General features: G+C 37.9%; 1 protein-coding gene across 8 annotated transcripts in view; it reads left to right on the top strand.

Annotated features, from left to right (window-relative positions):
* PUM2 (pumilio RNA binding family member 2) overlaps positions 1 to 20,979 on the top strand; it is a 78,192-nt gene that overhangs the window by 10,980 nt on the left and 46,233 nt on the right. For 7 of the 8 annotated variants that reach the window (XM_069850619.1, XM_069850618.1, XM_069850616.1 and 4 more), the window contains one exon: positions 19,431 to 19,499. In XM_069850619.1, the coding sequence (XP_069706720.1) occupies positions 19,449 to 19,499 (51 nt within the window). In that variant the 5' untranslated portion in view covers positions 19,431 to 19,448. Of the gene's footprint in view, positions 1 to 5,363; positions 5,382 to 19,430; positions 19,500 to 20,979 lie in introns of those variants that run through there. The other variant, XM_069850620.1, reaches the window with a different exon arrangement.

Raw genomic sequence — 20,979 nt, 5'->3', positions numbered from 1 at the left:
TGATGTTTTCGCTCTTGCGAAACAAGCATTAATACATTGTGGTTTTTTAAAAAAAAGTTTCTAACACAAACTCTACAAAGCAAACAATGTAGAGCTAGGGTAGAACATGCTTCATAAATACCTGCCATTGTGCGTATTAGTCTGTAGGTGTGTGAGAGAGTTATTGATCATTTTTCTCTCCTGCTCAATAAATTTAGTCAAAAATACCTTGTCTGATATGAATTTTCCCCACCTATAACATAGCTTTATCTTGATTGTTCCACACAATGCAACCATTCCAGTGTTGTTACTAAGCCACTGCCCAGCCTCTTGTCTCAGAAAGGGGACAAGAAATCTTACTTTTAAAAGCTTGTTTTCATCTCCTGTAACAACAAGTACCAGTCAGGTAGTGCTTGTAATAATGAAGTAGGAGGTGCTTCACAGTCATATCGTGGAAGAGATTTAAATGACGTCAGAACATATAATCGTATTCAGTTTTAGCTTCTCAGGTGCAATTTCAAGGAAGCTGTATAAAATTTATTTTACAATAACTACTTGTGTGCTGAAACTTTATAGCAAGATTTAGTTTGAATCCTACTCACAATACCTGCTGCAGCTTTTAGAATAGTAGACAAGAGCTTTTCAAGCTGGTATGTGAAATCTTTAGCTTACAAATAAAGACCAGATGTCATCTCTAGCAGTATCTTTAAAGCTGACATTTCATTATTGGTTAACAGATTTTTTTTGCTAAACATGGCTACTTAAGAACAGTTGTAGATGTGTAGAAGAAATATGTCTTGAAGAGGTTATGACGACCATCTTTGAAGTTGAGAAAGAGATGTAAAACTCTGAAATATAGCAAAACCATCTTTTTAATTAAGATGTTTTTGCTCACTGTTCTGTATATGCATCTATTTGCACTAAACTTTAAAGCAGTGATATGATCCTCTGTCTTCTACAGGCTGTGCTAAATATCACATATGCAGCCTTTCTAAGACTCAGATTTTTACAGTGTGTCTTTGTATACATTGGACTGAGTAATCTGGTGTACATTCTATAATTTTGATTGTTTTCAATTTTGATTTTTCATGCAATTGTAAGATAGATCACCTCTTGCTTCATCAGTACTGTTGAGGTATTGGCAAAACTCTCACAGGTAGTAGGTCTGTCTTTCCGTTATAAAGTTCTTGGCATGCAGATCCTAATGGAAATAAGGTTTGTGTCAAACCTATGTTCATAACTTTGCTCTTTGATCTCATCTGTGATATTTTGAGCAAGAATTTTGAGTGATATATCAAGCTAGTTGTATATATTTTTTCTTTTGTGGCTGGACTAAAGTTTCATTTGTTAAATTTGTTCGCAAATCTCTTCAAAGGGGAAGTGGACTTTTAAAAGCTGGCTTGGTGCGTTTAGTTCTGTAACTCAGTCTTCATATGTGCATTGATTAAACACAAAGCAAGACTCACTGGAGATACTTTTGTGTAGTTGAGCTAAAAATAATGAGTCTGTCTGTCCTGACTGATACTTTTTTACTATCTTGCTGTTTATCTCCATTACAGTATCTATTGCTTAAACTTTAGTTCTGGGCTTACTACAGTGATGAGTTAGTCATGTAGTCTGAAGCAGTAGCAGACCTGATGTGTTTTGACAATAAGCAGATATCTAGTGTAACAGTATTGATAAGGTAAAGTAGCTGTGGGTCTTATATGTTACTCACAAACCCAAGATTGTTCAAGATGATAAAAATCCTCCTACTATGTATCTATTATGTATCTCCCTGGAGATTCGACTTTCAGTAGTCAATAAGGATAGGTTAAAATATACCGTTGTGTAGAGGTATTAGAGGACTGTGGTTTCTCATCTACATCTTCAGACCTAAGTGTTCCTATTGAATGTCTTTCAATATATATCAGGTTTTACTGTTTAGACTTGTTTATACTCTTATACAATGCTCTTGTTTAGCACGAGACATTTCTTGGACTTGAAAACTAAATCCTTTTTTCTTTCCCCTCAAAAAGTACTTGGTTAAGATTGTAGGCTGTATTTAGGGGTTTATACAGGTTTTATATATGTAGTCCTTTCACCTTAAAAATCAATTTGTATACTGAAATATTGATAATACATCAGTTATCGTAGATGAAGAATATGGGTGAAGATTAAGTGTCCTTGTTCAGGGGCAGGTATTTGTTCCCAGTGGAGGATTTTGTCAGTATCGAAGTGAGATTTTTGCCATTGTCATTTATATTTGTTTCAAGCCAAGACTTAAATGTTTCAAAAATGGGTCAGCAGACTTCATTTTAATCTAAGCCTGAAATCTTTTTGTGAAAAACCCCAAATGTGCTATTATGTGGGTTAGAGAAGTTTAATGTCAAATACTGTGTTAGAATTTTACATAGCTTAACAAGTTTGAAAGGAAACCCCAGACTGGTATTTAAGAATGAGATGTAGTTCAGGTTACAGAAGTTACTTTTCTGCACTTTGTTACATAGTCTACAAGAGTATAGTATCAGATGTGGCAGTATGACAGTGGTTTTAGGCATCATGCTGAGTAATAATGTGACAGAAACTGCTGCCATTATGATTAAAAAATGTATTTTGATTGTTTTTAGCAAGGAACTAAGTGGGCAAGGATTTGTAATATATGAAACTACCATATTATTCTGTAAAAAAAGTCTTTCATACTTCGTTTCTCTTAGCTTAGTTTGGTAACGGTATTTAAAATCTAAAGTTTAAATCAGTAAACATTTTGACAATGAATATTGTTCTTGTATAACTTGGACGTTTTTAATCCTAATTATTATAAGAACTGTGTATTTAAAGATACGTGGGAAAACCTTTTATGTTATCAAGACTTTTTCTTTTTAGGTTTCTATGTGGAGTGAGCATTCCGTGTGTCCTAGGCATGAATGGAGTGGTGTGGCAGGAGACCAGAAGAATGATGCATGCAAAGAGTGGTCAGGGAGCCAGGGGGGTTGGATTAGGGGTTGCCCCAGCTGGAACACTTCTTGGAGCAGCATCAGGGCCAAGTTCAGGTGGAAATGCAGGTGTTTGTCCCAGAGACAGGCTGGAGAGCAGCTAAGTGGCTACTCCAGCAAACTCTGCTGGCCCATAGGCAATGGCATTCATGTAGATCCTTCAGTTGGTAGTTTGTTTTTCACTGAAACAGTTCCTGTGTTTTGTGTTGGATCCACATCTTTTACCCCTAAATGTTTGATTAATATGGCTTCCTATTTTTCTTTGAAAAATTTTATTTGGCATTTCCACTAGGAATGGCTTTTTTCCCCTAGAATTCTTGTAATGTGCCACACTTAAGTCTTGAGGAACTTTTTGCACCTTCCCAAGGATTTTGTGGAATGTGTTCAAAGAAGTGTAGTAAATATAGGAGCAAATGTGAATAAAGAAAATTTGCTAACCTTAAAAGCAGGCATATCTGCTGTCTGTTTTTTTCTTCATCTGTTTATTTGCATTCTGTACTTTTTTGGAATTTTTTTTTTTCTGATTTTACTCTTCTACTTTTTTCTTCCTCTTACATTGACCTGCATAGCAAAATATAAAATCTTTTTCCCTGACATCCTGCTTCATACTGTGTCATATTCTGCATTACCCTTCTACAGAAATTGTAGGGCAGTTCTGCAAATATAAAATTCTACAATATTCTACTTGTTCATTTGGACACAGTTCCTAAGTGTGAAAAAGTTGGGTTTTGCCTTGGCAGCGTTCAGTATTTTGTGCAGGCAATAGGGCTGATTTTCACTAGCATTTCCCAAGGCTGATATGTTGTACAGATAAAATTATTCACAAATAAGTAAATGCTGAGTAATGGTTGCATCTTTCTTCTGCCATCTGCTTTCCATCCCTAGTGGGAATCACAGCCATGTCTTAGCAGCTTTTGTTAATGATCGGGTAGGTCCATCAAAATGTTTCTACATTACTCCAGGAGGTAAATGTCATGAACATCACATGTGTTCCCTGGGAACTTGAATGAGATATGTAGGGGAAGTCCTTGTATTTTTTTACAGTGCTTCAGTGGTTTTACACATTATGAAGATTTAGTGAAGGGGGAACTACTCTTCGCTGTGTAACTTTGCTGTGCATTTTTACCCATGTGAAAATGGTGTTTTTCAACTTACTGTCATCAGTACTGCCTTTATGTTTTGCCACATTTCACTTCTCCCAGTCTTAAGCAATATGAACTAACAGAAATCAAGTACAGATCAGGAGATGTTTCCATTTCAGTTCTTTTGATATGAGTGTTCTCAGTGTACCTGTGTTTGGGGGGATTTTGTTAAGACAGAAGTTACTGTTTTGGTTTGGTTTACTGAAGGTTAGGATTTTCTAAAACCTAAATGGTTTTCTGGTTTTCTGAAACTTAAATGTATGCAAGCTGGAAGCATTTTAGTTGTGATTATGATGTGTGAGTACTGGCTAGACAGAAACTCTGTGCAAAAGATAGAAAGTTTTAGTGAATTTAGTGAAGAATCAGAAAGAAAATCAATAGAAGCAAATATAGTAGATCTGTATCACAGACGGTTGAGATTTCAAGGTTGCTCTGGAGATGATATGGTCCAACTCTTCTTGCTCAAGGAGGACCACCTAGAGCCAGTTGCTCAGATTGTTATATAGATATACATGGAAGAAGTAGAAATGAAGATATTGAAATATTTTTTTCATCGTATATTATCTAAGCTTACCGTAAAACTGTGGGTTTCACATAAACTTTAGCATATCTTAGTGCAGTCAAAAAATGTCAGGCAATGCCAAAGTAATTAAAAAGCAGTTTAGATAAATATAACAAGACTGAACCATTTTTTTGTGAAGACAATGGAGTTACAGCCCCACTGATTCAGCAGGAATTAAAATGTATAGGAAATTTAATATAAAAAATGGAAAATTGTAAATTCAGCAGGGATTTTTCAAGCAAAAATAATAATGGGAAGTAAGAAATTTTCTTATATTGATAATAAGGATTGCTTTAATTATCTTGTGCAAACCCTGCTGGTGTCCTGGCAAGAAACTTACATAAACCTGAGGCCGTACTAGGTGGATTCAAGAAAAATAGAGAATGTGGAAAATTCTTGTATTTTCTTCCACACACGGAAGTATCTGGTACTTTTGGCTGACTCTCTGGGTGGTATGTAGAATTGAGTTGAAAGAGGAGTTGTTGTGAGCAATTTCTTTTTAAGAGGAACAGATCTACTTGGCTGGTATCACTGATGGATTTTGAAGAATCTTCAAATTAGTTTAAATGCTAAAGAAGTTGAGTAACAGAGTAAGAAATTAGTAAATTTATTTGATTAATTCCAGGAAACAAATTCCTGGGAAGGCTAGGGAAATGTTTTTTTGGTCTTCTGAAAGCCGTCCAGAAAGTCTTCAAAAGAACTGAACATCTTATTAAGCATAAGGCAAGACATCTTCACTAATGATAATTATTTGTCTAGTGGGTTATTTAATTTTTACTCTCGTTAAAAGACTGAAGAATTGCTTGTCAATGTCCCTCATAGTTCTTCTCTCAGTAAGGGATTATAGGAATTATCAGTGAAGTTTCAACAGTGTTGGAAGACAGCTTGTGCTCTTAATAACATGCTTTAACTTTTGGTCAGCCCTGAAGGAGTCAGGCAGTTGGACTAGAGGATCCTTTCCAACTGAAATATTCTATGTTAATATACAGTAACTTTAGAGACCGTTGACAGCACAGGGAAAGGTCAAGTGGGTGATCTTGGAGCTCCATGGTAGTAGCGGTGCTTAATGTATTCCCATTTGGAAATATCAAGACACTGGAAAAATTTCAGGTGCCACACACTTGAGAGAAGAACAAGGGAGCTCACACACTGCTAAACAGAATTCAACCCTTGGTGGAGATGAAAAATCTCCTTGATAAGTGTACACTAGACGTGGTGGTGTCCATTCTGACTCAAAAGTAATATCTTTGGCTCACAGAACATTTCAGAGTAATAGGCGTGGGCATGTGTGATGTTGTTAACATTCACATCCTGTCTGTGTTCTAAGGTTGCTTCATCTGCAGCAACAGAAAGTTCAAGTGATGGACAACAGTTACTCCTATGGTAACAGCTTTGGGAAGTTGAGCTACTTTGCAGGCAGAGAGGGATGCCCTACAGAGCTGTTGGCGGCAGGAGGGAGGGCAGAGGCTAGAGGAGTGCTCATTTGCAACTCCTTCTACCAGAGCTTTTGTCATATCCTGGAGCAGCAAGAGTTGATAAGCAAAAGAATGGCAGAGAAATGTTGCGATTATAGTGGCCTTTTCAGAGCGTCTGAAGGACAGTGTTGCAGTAAACAAAAGAATATAAATTGTGTTTTTGCACAAGGCTTCTGCTGAGCTGCAGTTGCTGTAACTCATTTGTGTTAGAATTTACGGACTTCTGGAGAAATTTTGTGAATAGTTGTTGAAACAAAGAAAAATCCATTTTGGGGTGGGTGGAGAGAACAAAGAGAAGAATCTTACTGAGTTCAAGAGCTTTTTTTGCGCTTCTGTGGTGTGGAGGAGAAGCTCCATAAATCAGTTTTTGCAAGTAGGCAGCATGACCTTACTGGAAACTTAGAATTGATATAACCATGAGAAAATGCACGGATGTTATTAAACTAATAACATGTGCATGTTTAACATTGTTGTCTGCAGGACAATTCCTAGCAAAAAAATTGCCTTTATTTTAAAGATTTTGTTTGTTGTTCAAATAAGATATACTGATGTGTTTATACAATGGAAATTAGGATATAATTTTCCCATACAAGACCTCACAGTCATGGAGCCATGAACAATGAACATAATCTCACCATTCAAATTGGGTACAACATAATCTGTTTCCTGACCCTACAGTAGAAATCATTTGCTTTTATAGATCCTATGTAAAGCTGTCCCTGGAAACCTAACTGAACTTGCAGTCCATTTTTTTTGATTTCTTAACTTTGTTTGTAGCTTTTACTTAAGTTTAAAAATAAAGTATGACTGAAATTTATTTTAAAGTGTTTCAAAACAACTTTCATAGATAACTCAAGACGTTTTCAAGTGCTAAGCAGCTATGCAGCACATAAATACTTTCCTGTTACTGCTAGTCTGTCATAGTAGAAGCTCAAGTTTTATTTTAGCTGGTTGATCACTCCTCCTCCCTGTACAGTTAACGTCCATGTGAAGCTGTTCTGAAGATAATTTATTTCTGTTTCTGCAATCAACACATTCTGTAACAGCTTTGTTTTGTGTTGCCTTTCTGTGTTTAGGTTTGTGGTGGTTTTAACTTTTTGTTTTGTGATTTTCTTCAATTAATTACAGTAGCATTTTGTTCCACTTAACTAGAACCCAGATTGTGAACACTGAATGTATGATTTAAGCAGTTTTTTTCAATTTGTGAGGGAGTAAAACTTTTCAAGCCTCAAAAAAAAGAAAAAGAAATCTTAGACCAGGAGGATTTTCCATTGTGGTTAGGGCAGAGCTGGGGTGAGGGCATTTGATTTCTGTTTTGGAAAATGTTGTATGCTTGGTTAAACACCCTTGTTTAGTAAATTCTTGGTGAGATTTTCCCATCATACAAGTGCTGTATAATTTGGAACAAATATCATTTTTTCAGGTCAGTGTTAAAATTTGGGGGTTTTGTGTGTTTAAGAAAACTAAATGTCTTCCAATCCACATACTTCAGATATCGCCTTACTACCTGCTTGTGACTTTCACAGTTCTTGCTGCGGACATAGCTGGAAAGAGGGAACTTGTCTGTTTCTCCCCTGAATTTGATTTGCAGTAGCTGAAAAGGAATATTTTGAGACATACTGCAAGGTGTTTTCATGTAATTCAACTGAAAGACAAGGGCTGGGAACTTTGTGATGTACTTTAAATCATTTCCCTAGCTAGGAAGAAGTAAATTGGTGTTGAACTTTGCAGATACTTGATTTATATTTTTAGTAGTTTCCAGCACGTATTGCATGGAGTAGACAATGACAAGGAGGGTGATTGCAGTCACCTGACATGTGCAAACAAGTTTATTCCATGTAACTTGTATTCTTCAGAAACTGTTTTTCCTTAATCACTTCTTCCAATTGTATTTGCAGTTTTGATGGATCCACATAGAAACTGACCTTTACAGTGATGTCAAACTGCAGCTGGTAGTTTCAGCTCCTGAGATACTTGACCAGTTCCCACCCGCTGCATATTGTCTGATGCTGTTGAGCTGTGAACTGGGTTTGTGCTTTCTTCAGCTTTTTTGTGCTTTCTGACATACTCCTTGAGTCAATCTTTAAATTTCACCTGCTTTGATGTCTCCAAAACCTGACACTCATGCATTGTTGAGTGTCTTAATGTGAACAACTACGTTTTTCTTACAAAGAAACAGTGAGAGCTCTTAGGAGCAGAGTCCTTCAAACTATAGTGCTTATTCAATAATTAGTATAGGGAGACTGGTTTGATACTGCAGCAAAACAAAAAGCACATGTTCAACTCTGCATTATCTTCTGATTTACAGAGAGATAAATTATCCTTTATGCTTGTACAGCTGTAGCTCTGTGCGGAGTTGGTTCAAGTATGCAAGGGTTTGCTAACAGTAGTACAGATCTGAGTGGTAGCTCTGCTTCTGGAGGTAATGTAGGCTGGAAGGACAGATGTGATCCAGAAGGACCTGGATAAGCTGGAGAAGTGGGCCCGTGCAAACCTTACAAGGTTCAACAAGTGCAAGGTCCTACGCTTGGGTCGAGGCAATCCATGGTTTCATTATAGGATGGGGATGACGAGATTGAGAGCAGCCCTGAGGAGAAGGACTTGTGGGTTCTGCTTTATGATGAGCTTGACATGAGCTGGCAATATGTGCTCTCAGCCCAGGCCAACTGTAACCTGGGCTGCATCAAAAGAAGCACGGCCAGCCAGGTGAGGAAGGTGATTCTGCCCCTCTTCTCTGCTCTTGTGAGACCCCACCTGAAGTATTGTGTCCAGTTCTGGAATTCCCAACATAAGAAGGGTATGGAATTGTTGAAACGGGTCCAGAGAAGGCGACGAAGATGATCAGAGGACTGGAGCATCTCTGCTACGAGGACAGGCTGAGAGAGCTGGGGTTGTTCAGCCTGGAGAAGAGAAGACTCAGAGGAAACCATAGAGCAGCCTCCCAGTACCTGTAGGGGCTACAGGAAAGCTGAGGAGGGACTTTTTACAAGGGCATGGAGTGATAAGATGAGGGGAACTGGCTTTAAATTGAAGGTAGGAAGATTTAGATTAGACGTAAGGAAGAAATTCTTTGCAATGAGGTTGGTGAGGCACTGGAACAGGTTGTCCAGGGAAGTTGTGTTTGCCCCATCCCTGGAAGTGTTCAGGGCTAGGTTGGATGGGGCTTTCGGCCTGATCCAGTGGGAGGTGTCCCTGCCTGTGGGAGGGGGATTGGAACTGGATGATCTTTAAGGTCCCTTCCAACCTAAACCATTCTATTTTGGGAGCCAGAGACCCGAGCTGGCTACTTGCGGAGCCTGTTGAAGTTTCTTTGCATTTTATTTCTATGTGCTCCAGGCTCGAGGTGGGATTATGGGTGAGGCCTCATTCCAAACATGACTATTATGTGGTTGTGGAATCTTGTCCCGAAGTTAATACTTGTTTTAGGCATTTTAGGAGACTTTTGCATAGACAACCAGCATGAGCCAGTAAACTCAGGAAAAAATGGCTGCCATTTTGCATTATCATTCCTCGCTTTTTTTGTATCCACTTTCTTATTCAAGATGTCAAGAAAATAAAAATATTTTAAATTTGGATCAGTGTTAATTATTTTGCTTAAACCTAGTTCTTGTCTACAGGTTTAGAATGTGGTTTGCTTTACTTTTTTCATGTGATTAGAAGTGGGGCTGTATGACACCGCTTTATGGCATGAAGAAGCTACGTTTAGTTTTCTGAACTGCCTTGGTTTGGTACAGTTTACATTAAAGTCAGGGTGATGAGGGCCCTTGTGTATCTTTGTGAAGGTAATGGAAGTTATGTGAAAGCTTTTTCTCTTTAGTGAAGCCTGTGGAGGTTGGAATTCACAGGGAGCAAAGCAAAGTGGCGGGTAAATCCGTGAAGAAAAGCAGAGGAGAAGCACTGGGAGGGTAAATGATTTGAGGGTGTGCTTTATTTTGAATGAGAATGAATAACCTGGAATTTAGACATCTAATCAGAAATTTTCCATGTGATCAACTCTTTGTTTTGTTAGATGGTAATTCAAACATGGGGCTTTTTGTCTGCAGTTACTGTTTCTGTCTACTGTCCCTTCTGCTGTTTATGTGCTGATTGCTGCTTTTACCTGTAAGTGCTCTTAAATTTTTAGCTTTTTAAGTGAAAAGGTTGAAAAAATTTGCTTTAAATTCATCGTAAGACAAATGTATTAATTCTGATCCTGTTGTTACAAAACTTCTATTATTTCAATTTGAATTGTAAACAGCTACTTTATTTTCTGTAGGTTAGTTGTCATCAGTATAAAGTCCTCGGTGTTATTTAGTCTTTATTTTTACTTCCTTCTGAGGACTACGCTGGCCAACGTTTAATGAGATATTAATGTCCAAGGCTAAGCTGCTGCTTTTAGTGAATTAGAAATAAGCCTTATTCAATAAGTAGTCATCTCTCTAGTTTTTTTTGAGTTAGCTGTTCTTTTCAGCTTTCAGGCAATTGTAGAAATCTATGGTTAGTTTAAATGCACATATTGTCCAAAGAGAATATCCCTAAAAAACAGCTGAAAAAATTGATAACAGCAGTTTCTTTAAGTGTTCATTCCCCTGCTGTAGGCAGATAAAGTAGAAAACACATCTGCTTCCCTGTAGCAATGTTTTAAAAATACGTTAAAACATGCTTTAGTGTTCTCTGACTGTCCTTGAGGTTATGCGGAGTTTAAAGGCTTGAAGAATCAAGGTGGGTTTTGAAGCAGGCTTGGCATAAATTTGAAACTTGTAGAGAGAAGTTGTGTTCTTTATCAGCAGCTTTCTTTGGAACAGCTAAGTATTCATAGTGGAATGAGAAGTCCAAAAACTCTGAATTTCTTTGTGCTATCCATTACTCGATTCATTGACTAAAGTGGTCGCAGTTCCAATCCTTTCTGGTTTTAGCACTCGCTTTGAGATCAGACTGTTGGTGCTCCCTGGTTTCCTCTTGCCTGCAGGAGGAGGTTAAAAAACCGAATGGAGCTTGGTCAAAGGGTACTGGGCTGTAAGGGAGAATAGGTCATGATGCTAGAGACTCCTAGGCAGGAGAATTACTGGTGGAACTTCATTTTTTGCATCTTCTATTCTTGAAAACTATATTCTTGGAAAGTGAATGTTATGGTAAATGCGTCAGCCACATCCAGGAGTAAAGAAAATGAATGCTCTGAAGAAGGGGATTGCTATGTATCCAGAATTGCTGGGAGTGGGAGGAACTTCTCTGCTATCAGTGCTGCAGTTACACAAAACTGTTTCCTGGAAATTCTGTCAGAGTAACTTCTGTTGTTTCCTCATCCCCAGTTTGAAAGGGGAGGAGGTGGGTGGGTGTGTACATGCGTGCAAAATCTTTTTCTCAGTATAGATTATTTTGTTTATTAATCAGTTGTGTTCTATGGAATTCCTGAATATCATGTTTTTTTAATTTGTTATTTAAAAATATGTAATTGTATGAAATAGAAATTTAAAGTTTGTTTCATGTTTTGGGGTGGGGTATGGAGTGCGTCCTGTTTCTGATTCTCTGATAGCAAATATAAAGGTCAAAATAATTCAGATATCTGAAAAAAGCACATTTATAAAAAGTTGATTACTGCATAGCAAGTTATCTTATGGAAATTTTTAGTTGATTCTAGGCCTGTACATTCTAATTGTTCTGAATCTTTTGTTAGCACATTTAGGAAAAGCTTGTGGACTCTGTTAGAATGAAAGTTTGTTTCATTACAGTGTATATTGAGATTAATTTCCCAACTTCCTGCTTGTGTGTAGATAAATTCTGAGTTTATGCAGAGCTTTCATCTTCAGAAAAGGCAAAGTTTTAAGTCTTTTCTACAGCACATTGCCTAGAGAGCACTAAAGTTTTTTGTTATGTTTAACTTAGTAAAAGTTCATGAATAAGAGCTAATGATGTGCTAACAAAGGCTGATGTCTCAAAGCAGCGACAAAACAAATTAATGTTGCTTCCTTATAGAAGCAGCTTTGTAATGTTGTTGTTGACAAAGCCTTTTAGTGTATACTGCAACAATAATGGTTAGAAAGCTGCCTCATGACTTTCTCTAAACTTCTGTTACATCACCAGGAACCTGTACTACTCTGTTACGGGAAGGTGATGCTGACTGACGAGCTTAACAAGAAAAGTGTAGATGTTGAAAATTAGAAAAAAGAGGTTTGTCATGTACATATATTAAGTAATCAGCACCAATTAAATAATAAGCATGTATAGACAAGAACTGCAATTCACATTTCGTTTCATAGCTTTGTTTCCAAACTTGTGACTGTATTTAGTGTATTCCTTTTTTTTGTGGTATATTTATGCAGGAACCTTGGAGTGAGAGACAGAACAAGACACGCATGTCTAGGAGTACAGTAGAGGGAAGGATAAGACTAGGTGGGATTACACCTAAACTTATCGAAGATTAGACCTTTCTTGATGAAGAGCAGTTCTTCCATTTCATTTGCAAGCAGTAAAGGACCAGTCAGCCCCTTTTTTTAACAATTACCTTTTCTTGTTTAAATAACAAGCGAAGACAGGTATGCATAAATATTTTAATAAATTGTTTTAATCAAATGTTTTAAAATAATGCCCTGTTTACAGAAACTCTCATTGGACAAGTTTTTGTGGGATTTTTCTTCTATTTTGTAAAATTATATATAAACCTTTATATCAACTCTCTTCTCTAGATTTTTATTTTACAAACTTCTGCTCTGTCTGTCACCATGATTTCCTGTTCTGTGCATTTCCTAGAAACTCTTTTGAGTGGCTAATTTCTTACACAATTAAAAGACTGTTGAGAAACCTGCTGAGTTATTTAGAATAAAGTTATGCCCTACTTAGGCTGGAATACGTCACTTCAGCTCTTCAAATGGAGCAAACAGTGTAACTGTTATAAATAGTTATAAAATCTTGTTTCAGTACAGACACGTTATTATTAATGTATGTGAGGCTGGTAGTTCTGCCAGTATTTGACTGTAGGGATTAAAATACTGAGCTTGAGGATGCTTGACAGGAGTTCAAAAAAACTTGTGCTAACAGTTCTGCTACTCTTAAAGCAGTTTGAACTTGTTGGGTGGGAAGGCCGGCATGAAAGCCTGCACAAGGAAGACAGAAGTGTCTTTTATGATGGAGGAGCCCATGTTCATGATGGAACGAGCATGATTACCTGTTTCTTAAAGCATATTTCATTCCATAGCTGGGAACAGAACCAGAGGCTCCTGAATCTTGTTAGGCCAATGAACCATCACAGAGCTCTGAAACAGATGGCAAGATGTTCTTTATTTTCTTCTGCTTTTCTTCTTGGGAGGTGGTGTCCTGCTACACTTGCTCTGTATGGCCTCTTACAAGTAGATCTGTAATTTCCAAACTTGGTAGTGACTTGTGTGATGCTGTCCATCATAAAATTATATATATACATAAATATATATATATGCATGCTGCTGATAAAAATGTAGGATGCTCATTCTCCTGTATGCCTGATTCCAGATTACTGATATTCCTATTGAAAAGAAAGCAAACAAAACGTTTGGTTGGTGTTATTTATACCAGTGTCGGCTCTTGAAATCACCTTGCCCCTCAGTGACTTAGCTTTTTCAGCAGACTGGACAGTGTTTTTGCTGAGTATGGGTTTATTTTTTCCTCCTTGCTACATGCTGCACAAACCCTACCTTGAAGTCTCCTAGTTTCATTTTTTCATTGTTGCTGTCCTCAGCACTCATAGGACTGCTTCTCAAACTTAAAATACAGAGTTCCCAAGGAAATAAAACACCATCTGAAGAACATTAAGATCCAGAGTGATTGCTGAGCCAGGCCAACTAAATGGATCATTTGAATCTATTAGAATCATAGATTCTTAGAATAGTTTGGGTGGGAAGGGACCTTAAAGATCATCCAGTTCCAATCCCCCTGCCCTGGGAGTGGACACCTCCCTCTAGACCAGGCTGCCCAGGGCCCCATCCCACCCGTCCTTGAACACCTCCAGGCATGGGGCAGCCATAACTTCCTGGGCAACCTGTGCCAATGCCTCACCACCCTCGTAGTGAAGAAATTCCTCCTTCTATCTAGTCTAAATCTGCCCCTCTCCGGTTTATGCCCACTGACCCTAGTCCTATCACTACAAGCCTTTGTGAACAGTCCCTCCCCAGCTTTCTTGCAGGCCTCCTTCGGATATACTAGAATTATTAAAGGTCATATAACACAAAAGTGTAGCTCGATCTGAGAATGAGTTAAGTGTACAGTAAGGGGTTGAAGAATTATTCATTTGCCTGCAGAAAGTTTAAGTTGGTTTTAGAACACTAAATTTTAATGCAAATTAAAATTGTGAAATGCAGGGGGAGGATGTTATGCTTTTGCATTTATAGCCATGAAATTGTGTGTAAGAACTTAAAATTGGTTCTTTAGGTGTTCTGTCAGAAATGCCCAACATACCTTGTTTATTCAGACTGCTTAAGGAGCTTGGACTGCTCAGTTTTGGAGTATTTAGTTAAGTCTGCAGTTGCATTACTCTTAGGTATGCTGCTCAAAAAAAATGTTTTCTCGTTTCAAAACACCATGTACCTGTAGGATTTTAATTACTTGGGAGCAGCAAATTTTATTAACCAGTTTGGGAAGAAGAGAACCTTTGATTCGTTGATGTCTCAGCGGGTATGAGAAGGTGCATCTAGCTAAAGGCAGCTTTAATCAAACAAATGCCTTGTTTTCTTAATATGTTGCACAAAAATATTCAGTATTTTTTGCTAACTTGTGTACAAAGCATAGTTCAGTTGTGACTCCAATAGTTGCCTTTTCAGCTGCTGAGCAGCTTTTGTTATCTAGATGCGCTATTGACTGGATTCTAAACCAAAATAAGGAAGTTTTAGGTAATTTGACAAAATATTTTAGAGGAGAAATCTTTATATACAGCCTTGAACTGCAATATTTGATAAATAGAGATTTGGGGATTTGCAGTTTAGACTTGTGTAGTTTTCCCTCATTATCCTTTGTTATACATCTATTAGATTTGTGTCTAATGTTTTAATTTGTATCAAGATGGTATTTTTATTGCTGGCTCCCTGTCTGAAATGTTAAGTGAACTTTTTGTGTATGTAGTGAAGTGTGTGGCATGGCTTTACAGCAGTGTTTAACTATACTGTATTTTAAAATACAGCCATTTTAGTGTTCTTAAATTAGTTTTAAACTTGCTAGTAATTCTAAGTCTCTGCCATAAGCATCTATTGTACATAAGAAAAGTGTTGCAGAAGAGCCACCCTTGTAGGAAACTGCTAAAATAGTATTTTGCTTTAAAGCATTTAGCAAAATAAATAGAAATGCTCAAGTGTTTGCAGACAGAAACTTCCTTTTCTTTCCAGTCCAGTACTTGATTTGTCAGGTGTTTTGTGCTTAACCGGGTGCCAAGCACCATAACTTCAGCTTCAAAAGGTGTCTTTTTTGCTGTCAGGATGGTTGGAGTATTGGTCTGGGAGAGGACGGATGAGACTTGGAATGTCTTCATGCAGGAAAAGTGTCTTTACTACTTTCTAGTTAGCTGGTTTAACCAGTTTTGAAGTCTGAAATGAAGTCTTGTTGTCTCTCTATTTTTGGGAGTTTTTTTAATTGTCATTTTTCTTAAGCTCTTTTCAAAACAGGGCCGAATTTTTGCTTTTGCGAGAGAGTCTTTTGAAGCTTTTTTTCTGGCAGGATTTGGAGGTATTGGAGAGAATGCTTCTCCCTAGACCTGGATGCGAGTGCCTGCGTTCCAGAAACTGATATTGTTTTAAGCAAAGTTTTTTATGTTAATCCTAGGTGACTATCCAGTCCATAGTCTGCTGTCCGAATATTGCCCCAAGTGATGTTAGCACGCTGTTCCGTGTTACTGGTTCATCATCTAGCTGCCACTAAGCAGGTACTCCTACTCCACTTTCCTGTGGTCTTGTTGCTGTGGTTTTGTAGCTCAGTAGGTGAAATTGTCATGCATGGAAAAAGAAGGAAAAAAGCTTCCGAATCAGATCTTTTGCTTCATAATTACCAAGCTCATTAAAAGAGGAGTGATAAAAACTGTTGGGAGGAAGGATAGAAGGGCTGTCCCATCACTCAGTAGCTGGCAGGATGTGCTGAGCTCTGTTATGAACTCAATTTTTTGCTTGAACATTGCAGCATTCAGTATTGAGGATTGTGTTGTGGACGTAGAGTGTCCACAGAATCCAATTGAGGATTGTCTTGTGGTCTGGAACACATCCAGATAAGGGCAAGGGAGCTGGTGAATGGTCTGGAGCACAAGTTTTATGAGGACGGGCTGAGGGAACTGGGCTTGTTTAGCCTGGAGAAGAGGAGGCTGAGGGGAGACCTTATTGCTGTCTACTGCTCCCTGAAAGGAGGTTGCAGCGTGGTGGGTGTTGGTCTCTTCTCCCAGGTAATAAGTGATAGGACAAGAGGAAGTGGACTCAAGTGGTGCCAAGGGAGGTTTAGATTAGGTATTAGGGAAAAAATTCTTCACTGAAAGAGTGGTGAAGCATTGGAACAGTCTGGTGAAAAATAGACTAACACATGCTGTTATATTATATCCAGTTTCTGTGGAAGGGTAAAAGAGATCAGATTTTTCCATCAGTATGTCAGAGGGGAAAAGTTCATGGATACGCTTAAGCCATTCCATCTATTTATCAGCAGCGAGTGAGGAATTGTTATCTCTAGAGACTTCTTTGGTGTGTAGTATTCATTTGTGCATAATTTGGGGGCCCTGTGGAATGATCTGATGTGTATCGGAAGTGTGGAACCATTGCCAGTTTCTCTTGGTGGGAAAGGCTCATTAGCAATCAACTCCTGAAAACTAAGATCAGATCTAGCAGCTAATCCCCAAAGCAGGTAGGTGGTAAATGGAGAAACAGGAGTCCTCTGAGTGATTACAGGGGAGGAAAAAAAAAGAAGACCAAGAAAAAGATATAATCAACCAAAGCCAGGAAAACCCATGTTGAGCTGTGTGTTTCATAGGTCTCTTTTTAATTCATTAATTATTCCAGGTGATGGGGAATGAGTAAAAATAGACAGATCTTTCAGTGTTCTGAATTTGATGTAAAAACCCAATGTAACTAAAATATGTTTATTTCTGGAGCATATGAATTAAATAAATGATTGCATTGAACTAGATAAAATAAAACTTCTTGATAACTCAGGTGTTCCTAACCACAATTTCTCCTCTGGGAAGAGGCCTGGCTTCATGTAGTAGATCAGGTATGGTTGCCATTATTTTGGATGGCATTGTAGTGATAGGGCTAGCACTGGAGAAAGCAGATCTTTGGAAGATATTGGTGCTGCCTGTATTGTCTCCAGTCTGTAAATGGATCTGTGAAAAGTATTCATGATGTGGGACAGGATTTTGTGGCTCTTCTTTTTGATGGAAACAGAGATGGAGACCCTCTTTGCCACAGTAAAAGAGCTCTGTAATTCCCCTTGCTGCTGATAGCAATGGGAAACATTAACTTAAATTTCATCTTTGTTATAAGAGGGACAATAAGCAAAACCAGTGTCCATTGTACTAAAGTTTACTTACATTTTCAGAAAACTTTGATTTCTTAAAGTTGGCTCTGAATGGCCTAGGGTAAATATAGCTCAGCAAGCGTTAGCTACGTATTTTATGCTGTTAAAACAAAAACACCTTTTGAGACGGAAGCATCTAATTTACTCTTTGATTGTAATTGAAACTGGAGTGTGTGACTTCAGCATGGGGACTGCCTTATGGTAAGATAATCAACACTCAGCCATCTGTAGAAGAAACTCTGTTTTCAGAAACTATAATATCCACATTCAGAAGTCTTCAAAATTTGAATTTCTGTTTTTTTCTTTCTACATAATTCTTCTACAGTTATTTTTTTCTGTGTGCCTGCACAAAGATTTGATTATCCCTCTGAGCTAATAAAAAAGAGCTTTTTTCTTGTAAATTATTAATAATCTATTTTTAATTCATTTGAAAAAATGTCTAGCCTTTTTAAGGGTGCATGAAAACCTATCAGATTTAAAAGAATAAAATCAACCTAATTGAGCTAAATGTCAGCATAGCTGGAAAATGGTTAAGGTACTGATTATTTTACCCCCACCCCCCAGTAATTCACTATAAAACTAAATTTGCTCTTACTAGCTCACTGACATTGTTGGGAACTGATTTCAGAATCCTTCTTAACTAGAATATTGTTCTGAGGGAATGTTTCTTTGAGCTGTGAAATTGCTTGCTCAGAAGTACAGAGAGTCAGCCTCTGAAGCTGATGACTTGTAACGCTTGTTGGACAATAGCAGTATTTTGAGAGTAGACTTATGAGAACAGAGCAACTATGAACAGGTAGTTAACACTTCTCTGATGGTAAAAAAGAATTGCAAAATGCTTTTTTTATATTTTTTCCCAGCAGAATGTAAAGCACAAGATTGTTTGTCTGCTATTTAGGTATTTTTTTAAAAGTGATCTTAATGTGTTATCAGCTGTATGGTGTAACTTCATTTTGGTTTATTTGTTAATTTAAACAGGTGAGTTTACTCAATGAAATTAACTCCTCAGGAGAAATTGGTATTGGGAGGGAAACTTTAATTTTATTTGAACTTGAATAACTTTACCATGTTACCCTTCTGTATCTCACTGTTGAGAAAGAAGGGAAGGGGAGAAGTAACTCTGAATTCCCCTTTTTAATTTGTTTTTCTAAGCTTGTCATGATTTTGAAAATTCTTTGTGGTAACCATTTTCTTAGGAAAGAGTACGTGTAATATATTGTGTCTGCATGCCATGGAAGAGAAGATGTTTTGCTCAGCAGTAACTCTTACTTTGGTAAAACACCTCTTAGTTACAATAAACAAACAAAAAAACCAGCACGCAGAGAAGGAAGAGTGCTGTTTCCTGCAAGAAAGAATGAGAAATTGTGATAATGCAGTCAGTTATTAGATTTTAGAAGCAATGCATTGCTGGTCGCTTCTGTGACCTATCTTGTGAGCTCTTTGTTTGCTTCGTGTACTCAGTGACACTGTGTGCAACGGCTCTTCTCATTTCCAAAAGATTTTGTATGTCCAGATATTTAAATTTACTCTTATTTGCATTTGTTGCAGATGAAATGTTGGCCACTGTTTCCATAGTGAGTGGTAATTTCCACGTTTGATGTTTCTGGGAATTTCTTGCATATTACCATGCTCCTGAAATTGGTCTCTAACTGTATCTGTCTGTTCATGAAACATGAACTCATATTCAGCCTGGATTGAGTAGCAAACTTTTTGTGCTTTCAGTTTTCAAAAATCTTGTGGATTAATAGAAACTCAACTTTTGAAAATAAAGATATTTGGCTAATGGAACGCTCTTTTGTTTTTCTCCTTGCAGGTTCGATCTGTGGATGAGATGAATCATGAGTTTCAAGCTCTTGCCCTAGAATCTCGGGGAATGGGAGAGGTAATTATTGAGGCTGGAAAATCCAGTTTGGAAATGTTGATACAATTTAAGAAGTGTTAAATAATATGACATGAAGCAAAGAGCTCCTTTTAAGACCAAGTAGAATTTTCAGGCAGCTGAAGATTTGTCTTCTAAGGAAGAAACCATAGAATGGTTTGTATTGGAAGGGACGTCAAAGCCCATCCAGTTCCAACCCCCCAGGCACGGGCAGGGACACCTACTGCTGGACCAGGTTGCTCAAAGCCCCATCCAGCCTGGCCTTGAACACCTCCAGGGATGGGGCAGCCACAGCTTCTCTGCGCAACTTGTGCCAGTGCCTCACCACCCTCATCATGAGGAATTTCTTCCTAATGTCAAATGTAAATTTTCCTCCCTCCATTTAAAGCCTTTCCCCTCGTCCTATCACTCCATGCCCTTGCAGAAAGTCCCTCCCCGGCTTTCTTGTAGCCCCCTTCAGGTCCTGTGAAGCTGCTCTGAGGTTTCCTCTGAGCCTGCTCTTCTCCAGTCTGAATAGGCCCAACTCTCTCAGCCTGTCATCGTAGCAGGGGTGCTACGAGGTGCTCCAGAAGTGAAGATGAACTTAATTACTAAGCAAGAACACTGGGATGGTTGTTGACTGGATCTACTGTGTTACTGTGTCAGTTGCCTTTTATGAGTGGTACTCTCGGGGGAGTGACAGGGTAATGGGTTTGAAAGTTTGTGCAGCTCTATGAAATGAGGCGTGATTTCAGTGGCACTGTAGCTAAGCTAATGAAACGACTGCTTCCTACCTCTGAAAAGCCAAGGAGACTAGGATCTGGAAAAGGTTTGGCTCCAGAAAAAGTGAACCCTGGCGTACCTAGCAGAAATGTGTGGTAGTATGTTTTTTTACCAGTAGTTACTTCTTTTAAGAAGATTTCGACCAGGGTGAAGAGTACTATTGTATAGCTTAGCTAGAGGGAAGAAGGATGATTTTTGACTGGCTTGATTTACTTATTTTTGGGGCTTTTTTAAATCAGTGAATATTCGAGGGAGAGTGGAGAGAATTTAAGGTTGTGGAGGGTGACTTGACTTCTTCAAAAGCAGTTCCCTGAACAGCTTAGGGAGTAATCAACATGCATTAGGCTTATGTGCCCTGGTAATGAAATAAATTCAGATTGATCTAAGATTTTGAACACTCATCCTTTTGTCTTGCTGGATATTTACCTGATTCAGTTGAAAATTGAAACAGTGAAAATATTTCAGCTTAACTTTCTTAAAATGATGACAAGACTGTGATATCTATGCAAACCATAACTTATTAATGAAAAACAAATGCTGTATTCTAGTTCTTGAACATTTCTGGGCTTACACATGCGTATTACTTGATTTTTTTTTTTTATTTATTTTTTTCCACTCTAATGAAGCATTTAAGCAATCAGTTGGCTTTTCAGTGTTTTCTGCTTCATCCAGGGTTCTATGTTGACTTTACTGAACTATCTTACATTTGAAAAAGTAATAA

This window comes from Phaenicophaeus curvirostris, chromosome 2 (assembly GCF_032191515.1).
Source record: "Phaenicophaeus curvirostris isolate KB17595 chromosome 2, BPBGC_Pcur_1.0, whole genome shotgun sequence".
In the NCBI taxonomy this organism is placed as follows: domain Eukaryota; kingdom Metazoa; phylum Chordata; class Aves; order Cuculiformes; family Cuculidae; genus Phaenicophaeus; species Phaenicophaeus curvirostris.
The sequence above is the reverse complement of the archived record's forward strand: the minus strand, read 5'-3'. Positions and strand labels throughout refer to the sequence as shown.